The sequence below is a fragment of the Hippoglossus hippoglossus genome, chromosome 5 (genome assembly GCF_009819705.1).
Source record: "Hippoglossus hippoglossus isolate fHipHip1 chromosome 5, fHipHip1.pri, whole genome shotgun sequence".
Lineage (NCBI taxonomy): Eukaryota > Metazoa > Chordata > Actinopteri > Pleuronectiformes > Pleuronectidae > Hippoglossus > Hippoglossus hippoglossus.
Window position 1 is genome coordinate 4355932 of NC_047155.1, and position 7500 is coordinate 4363431.

At 42.9% G+C, this 7500-nt stretch overlaps 1 protein-coding gene across 2 annotated transcripts in view; it reads right to left on the reverse strand.

Annotated features, from left to right (window-relative positions):
* stab1 (stabilin 1) overlaps positions 1-7500 on the reverse strand; it is a 51248-nt gene that overhangs the window by 7404 nt on the left and 36344 nt on the right. For both annotated transcript variants that reach the window (XM_034584307.1, XM_034584306.1), the window contains exons 53-61: positions 7008-7154; positions 6444-6500; positions 6203-6362; positions 5232-5381; positions 3292-3396; positions 2819-2935; positions 1564-1696; positions 1409-1469; positions 682-826 (exon numbers count right to left, since the gene is read on the reverse strand). In XM_034584307.1, the coding sequence (XP_034440198.1) occupies positions 682-826; positions 1409-1469; positions 1564-1696; positions 2819-2935; positions 3292-3396; positions 5232-5381; positions 6203-6362; positions 6444-6500; positions 7008-7154 (1075 nt within the window). The remainder of the gene's footprint in view (positions 1-681; positions 827-1408; positions 1470-1563; positions 1697-2818; positions 2936-3291; positions 3397-5231; positions 5382-6202; positions 6363-6443; positions 6501-7007; positions 7155-7500) is intronic.

A 7500-nucleotide genomic window follows, 5' to 3' on the forward strand; every position in this document is an offset into this window, starting at 1 on the left:
GGGTTTTTGTCTACGAGTTCCAGAAACTTCACTATTCAAACCCAGACCTACTAAACAAGGTCTTCCATAACATCCCCATCGTAACATGAACACTATAAAGGTCAGTTACTGTCGAAGCTACAGTTACCATGGCAACTGCATTGAGTGGGACTGTGGAGACAAAATGGCTCCCGCTCCAAAGAAGCAACACAACACATGATTACACTGGTAGCTGCAGGCTCAGTTCAACTGTGGTTGACATAAATTAACTGGTGTTACAGGATGGATTTTGTGTTGCCATGGTGATAAGAATATCTGGTGTTACAGGGAGGATATGATGGACCTTTTATTGTTAGGTGTTACCGTGGTAACAAGATAATATGGATGAGCTACTCTTTTAATAACGGGCAGTGCAAGTATGTTACCGTGGTAATAAACTTTACTAGCATTGTATTACCATGTTATTGCATTTCTGATGTGTTACCTTGGCGATAGTTAATGTTATGGATGTGTTACCAGTGTAAAAAAGACTTATGTATTTGTTTCCCATGGTCGTCATCGCAGATGTTACTATTCTAATAAAAATCTGTATGGTGTGTGACCAAGTAACTGCTGGTGTGAGTTCAAGGCACTCAAGTGTTACCATGGTAATAGATCCATCATGTGTTGCTGTTGTGATGAACATCAGTGCAGATGTGTTACCATGATAATGCAGGTCCTCGCAGGAGGCCACTGGGTGGCAGTCTCCGTTACGTTCCAGGCAGCGGTCAACAGGGGGCACCAGCTTCTCCAGACACTGGACTCCATTACCCACATACCCCGACAGGCACTCACAGTCCCGCTCGTTCTGCAAGAACCAAATTACAGAGCGACCAGGTTAAAACAGAAAGTCTGTTTTGTGTTCGGATGCAGTCGGTCAGTAAACCTGTTGTCCTGACACTTTGAGGGAGTTTGAACTGATTTGCATTGAGCAGCCAATAAGACTGATTGTGTTTCACGTGTCTGTTTGTACGCAGCTAGCAGCTCGACATGACGAGAGTCTGTTGTGGACGACTTCTCGCCAACACCCTTGATGACACCTGTGGATTTAACCGATTAATTGGACAAGGATGGAACACGATCAAATTTGTTTTGGAGTGAGGCCATAAATGTTTGAGCCGAGATCTGAAGCGAGCTGTTCATTTTCATAGGACGCAAAAAATCCCCTGAGTCAAGGATGAGTCATCAAAAGTGTTTTACAGGAAGGGAAAAGAGATTTCGATTTTCTTTTTTTACATATTTGGCAAATAATATAAATACACAATCTCTGTTAATATTAAACCTCTAAATTTGTAATCTCAATAGAGGTAGGTAATGTATACAAAGTTTGAATTCTATTATCAGATGACTTGCATGTACAGACAGAGACAAAATGACGGTTTTTACTCACCGGACCAGTAAACTTGCAGGAGGCGAAGTCGCTGCAGCCGCCGTTTGTCTCCTCAACACACCTGGAATACAGAGAGAAAATCCAGCAGCTTGACGTCACATCTCCAACTAAGAACACGTTGATATAAAACCGTGTTTGAATGCTGCTACACCGACCTGTTGATGGGCTGGCAGGAGTAACCGTCACCTCGGTAATCACTCTGACAGGTGCAGTTGACGACCAGTCCCGTCTGGTTGCAGTCTGCGTTCTGGTGACAGCCGCCGTTGTACTCGGAGCAGAGGTCTGGAGCTGCAGAGTGTTAAATAAAACTAATCTCACGCCGAGGATTGTAAACGTGCCACCTTCAGATTTACACCTCATCATTATGCAGTATGTTGAGGAGCACCCGCACCTCAGAGAACTGCAATTTCTGCCAAACCTTTCTTTGAAGAGGCTACGCTCAATGTTTTTATATAATTATGTATGAAAATGATGTCACAATGTGAAAGGTGAAACTCAAAGTGATCAACTGAGTCTGTGGCTCCTCTCATCTTACAGAGGGTTTTGTTTAGATGTCCCACCTTAGACGTAGACAGAGCGATTGTCCCCTGGTGGCTGGCTGCGGTATAGGTCATTAACACTGCCTCCTCTATGTTGGTGGATGGGACATGGACCAATGTAAAAAACTCAAAGTACTCGTCAAATACATTTTTCAAGATGGTTTCTGTCATTTGAGGTAGTTGTTATCACACTGATGTATATTCATGTGCTGTTAAGGTTGGTCTTAATCATTTATCTCATATTATAAAAACTGAATCGAGAAAGTGGATACATGTCTGACCCACCTTGGTGTTTTTTGTGAAGTTTCACTGTTCTCTCAGATGCAGCAAGTGGCTGTTATCACGGAAAAAAAGCTCCAAAAACCCAGAGAACATTACCTGCTCATCACCAAACATCAGGCACAGTTACAGACAAGCTGGTGAACGTAGTGCAGCATTTAGCAGCTGTAGAGACAAACTGTTTCCCCTCAGGAAGTGGGTAGAGAATGAGATCACAGATTATACATAAAGATGGATGATGCATCTCCACTTCCTTCCATTGTGCAAAAAATTACAGGTACAGATACAGGTGCCGTCATAGAGCTTTCATTCATCCATGTCCCATCCAGTAACATGGAGGGGGCGGAGTTTACAACCTATACTGCAGACAGACACCAGGGGGCGATCAAGATCATTTGGCTTCACTTTTAGGAGCTGTCATGACATCCATCTCAATGAGGACACATTACATTCACCCGGTTCTGATCTTTTTGAAATGTCTTATTATTCATGTTGCTACTTTAATTCAGGGTCACTGTCATCATGTGGACAACAGTCTGCAGAGATTCATTATCTCGGGCTGGTAAAACCTCCTGAGCTGCAGAACACTCACGTGGCTCTGGACCGCAGAAGGTACCGTTTCCCCGAAACCCGGCTTTACACCGACACCCAGCACCGAGCACACAGTCGGCCTGGTCATGACACTCCCGGCACTCCTCTGGGATCGAGCCTGTCGAGACAGAGAGATGATTCATCAACAGTGGAAAGGATGTGAGAACGTAAACAAGGCTCTGAACCTAAAATATAGTCCAGGAGTTCATGAGCAACGTGTCTGCAAAATAACTTCTAGAAAGTGTGTGCAGTCCTCCAAGTCAATTTTAGGGATGTTTCTTAATTTTAGGGACAGACACACACACACACACACACACACACACACTTTGCAAAGTATGGAACAAATAACACACTCATTCTTAGTTTTGGTCTTTTCACGAAATTTGTTGACAATAACAAAAATCCAGAATAAAACCAGACTTTTCTTTTTAAACATCCTGGATTCATGTAGATCGTAATTAGAGGGAAACTCACCAATGTCAGTCTTACAGCTCTCACCCTTCCAGCCCGGTTTGCAGGTGCACTGTCCAGAACCTTCAAGGCCCTGATCACACCTTCCCTGTGGTCCACAGCGACAGGCTGAGAGAGAAAAGAGGGAGAGAAACCATGAGTCCACCTACGGAGGAGTTAATCCAGACGTGCAGAGTTCCTGCAGCAACAGTCTGGTTCATTTCCTTTTGTTTGACACTTCAAGGCAAAGAAGAAAATGGATTTTTGGGGGTTTAATCATCAGTATAAAGGTGATGCCACGTCACAGTGTGCAACGAATGTCTCGGGATCCCTAGTGACGTGATATGTCAGTGTCTATTTCGCTCTTGTGCTTTGAAAATGCAGGAAAAAAACTAAATAATCGGGCTGATACTTGAGGGCGTTCCCTAAACCTTATTCAGGAAAAGTCTTTAAACAATCTACCCGAACATTCTGCATCATTCACAGTGTACTGTGACTGGTTGGTTTGGATCGCAGCAAAATCAGTCACACTGTGGAAATGTGGCTACCTGTCAAATAGAGCACTGTCTTCAGGGCTCTATTACTAATTCTCAAAGGCATAATTGTTTTTGGCATCTCACTATTTGTTTCTAAACTCTTAGACCCCAAAACTAGCTGCTTATAACTGTGACTCGAGGCTCGGGGGTTAAGGAGACTGGGACTTTGCAGTGGCTGGATCCCACTTCACTGACAATTAATTATGTATACATTTATTTTACATTTGTGTATATATTTTGATATTATCTTGTATTTTATCATTGGATTTAAATCTTGTCTTGATTAGTGTCTCATCTCCACTATTGTGCCTTTTATCTTAATTTGTACAGCACAGCTTTAAATGTGCTCTATAAATAAACTAGAGGTGATTTAATTGTTTGTCAACTAAATGAAAGTCTCTCATAACGTGTTGTCTTAAAGGAGCTTAAAGGCAAAAGCCTCTGAAACCAGAAGACAGGAAGTCCACTACCTTCGCCCAGGTAGGAGCCAATCAGAGCTTTAAATGATGTTGTGTCATCCACGAGCTGAAGCTGCAGACTTTGTGTAAACCTGAAAAAACACTTTTATCCTGAAAATCAGTAAGTCTCTGACTCTGGATCAGATCAGGTTAAATTCAGTAACCATGACAACCTTTCCTTGTTTCCAGCGCACACAGAAGATGATCAGCAGCTGATTAACGTTTGGGCGTCGCTGAGTGACGACAGCTGGCAGATTTGTCCTGAGCTGGAGGCACACCCAGCTGTGTGATGGTGAGTGTGGGGTGTTGCTATGGCGACAGTCTGCTGGAGAATTGATGGGGTTGACTTTTTTTTCTTTTATCGCTGGGTGGGGCTGCAAGATTAAATCAGTGCTTCAAAGATTAGCTCTTTGATAATTGTCTAATGATTTCAGTTTTGTTTCCCCCCCGAGCACAGATTCAAAATATTCTCTGATATCAGTTTCTAGAATGAGGCTTCACGGCTTTTCTTTGTCCAGTGAGAATACAAACAGATTAGTGAAAATACAAATCTGGACATTTCCGAGAGTTCGTGTCTAACAACGGCACAGCGGGAGTTTCAATCTGTTGAAAGAGAAGTTAACTGGAAGTAATCCTGATTATGTAAGTATGTGGGTGCTGATGATACAAACTGCTGACGGTGAGATTGGTCATTTCAACAAGAAGCTTCTGCCTTAATGTTTTTTTTTTGCATTGGTCTCAAAGAAGATATAAAATGATGATGAGAGATATTTTTGCGTCGGAGTGTTAATCTGCATATTTATCAATCTGCAACTAAACTGAAATCTAACCAACAACCGGAAAGCTTTTAAAAATCTGATATATGATGCTAAAGATGGTGATTTTGCTGTGGTGACTGTTTCTAACATTTATCTCGTAGTAGAAGTATCTCGGAGGATCACCTGCACCTGCATGTTTATCTCTGCTGTACCTGTGCAGTTGGGGCCGAAGTAGCCGTCGCGGCACAGTTCACAGGCTTGTCCTCTGAAGCCTGTGAAGCACCTGCAGATTCCTGAACCACGCAAACCATCGTCGCAGGTCCCGCCTTTTCCACAAGGGGCCTCCAAGCCACCTGGACAGACTGGAACACAGAGGGAAAGAACAGAATCAAAAACACATCCTGGACAGAGGGCTCATCAAAAGGAAGGTAAACTAGAGGCTGCAGAGGCGTGTCCACATCTGTATTTGATTGACAGCAGCTGGAAGGTCGATGGTACATCATAAATTGTCTCAATGCAAAACTAGGGGAGCGCCATCATGGAACGTAATACAAAGAATAACTTTCTCCCTTTTTGATTTTGTTAGACCCTCGTGTAACTAACAACTTGTATTTCCAGAGACACTTCAGTGTTACTTCTGTGACAAATCAAAATGTCAGATGACACACAAGCATGAAACCGACCAGAGATGTCATGTCTACATTCTCACACTCACATCCAGTCAATATCAGCCACAGAGGAGGATTTTGATTAGTTTTGGTGACCCACCAATCCTTCTTGTACAATAACACACATGAGCAGAATGCAATGAATTGTCCTGATCCTGAGCTAAGAGGGAGAAATTAACAGGGGATGGACATACTGACAGAAAAACACCCGAAAAATCAAACTGAGGATGGTCTTCAAGTCTTCAAGGATGCAAATAGAATTACAGAACAAATGTATACTTGTTTTCCCCGTTCATTGAAAAACATAATAAAAAGAAATGCCCTGAGTCGTGGTGCTGCCCTCCAGAGGCTCCAACTTGGATTTTAATGATTTTAAATGGTAAATCTCCAAGAATGAACTGTGTAGAGGACACAAGATTTCCTCCCATCTGTCCTCCCTCCCTACCTCCCCACCTTCCTTCCCACCTTCCTTCCTCACTCCCTCCCTTCATCCCCTCCTTCCTTAGCTTCCTTACCCTGACAGTCTCGGCTGTAGTGGTTTTTGCAGCACTTCTGGACCCAGACAGGAGACTGACAGACTCTCTTACAGCCCACTCGGCCGAAAGGATTCGACCCGTAAAAACGCAAACGTCGGTAGCTCCCCCTGTGGCGAATCGTACAAGGCTCCACATTTCCCTGGAAAAAAGCATGAATTACATTTATCTCCACAGTTGATGTTATTTTTTAGGATTTCTTTGGCAGACAGGCAGGTCGTACCGTATCTTGGTGATTGATGGGGCAGGGTGGCGGGAAGTGGCAGCTTTCACACCTCCCCTGAGACATTTTAAAGACAGTCAGATTCAGTCCAGATTCCAACAGAAGGACATTTAAAAAACGACAGCAGTGTGGAGTCACACTTGAAACACTGGCACTAATAACATCAGCTGGTGGAAGCTGCAGTATTAAAGCCCGGTCACTCCAGAAAAAATGAAATTCATCCACAAATCTTGATGATCGGGACATATTTTGTTCTGTGACACGGGGACAGGGTTAGTGGGCGAACTACTGTTGTTGCTGAGCTAACGGCTAACACGCTAGCTCCAGTTATATTGTACATCATTTAGTAAAGTTAATAAAGCTCTGTTATATAGCAAGCTTGTTAGCTCAGTCACTAATAACAGTCATTGACATTCATTGACTTTGCAAACAAATTTCACAGTTGGTGATATGCAAAGAGTTCTGCAGATTCAATACTGCTGCGTCTCGTTTGCACGCGAGGAGCATGTGAGCGCACGGTAAAGCAGTTGCACTAATAAGAGGAAAAGTAAAAGCATAACTGACGTAAGAAGTTCTGTTTTCAAGGTTGTCGCAGTGCGCTCCCAGGCCGGGTGGCTCCAGTAAATGGTCAATGCCATAGGCCACGCCCTCTTTGAAGTTCAGGTGGAACTCCAACAACTTGGCTTGATTTTCATTAATCAATATAGTCCCCTGAAAACACACACACACACACACACACACACACACACACACACACACACACACACACACACACACACACACACACACACACACACACACACACACACACACACACCATTTTTTACATTATTCATTTTCTTGGTTCATCCCTTACTTATGCCATTTGACAAAACATAGAATGAGAGGACGTTATTTATTGTTATTACAAGGAATTAGTATTCTTGTACAGGATAATTTGGCATCTAGTAATAATGAGAAAACACATCATAATAACATAAATAATATCTTGTTAGAAAAATTATCTATAAAAACGAGAATACGTGTATTAGTAAAACAAGAAAACTATGACATGGTG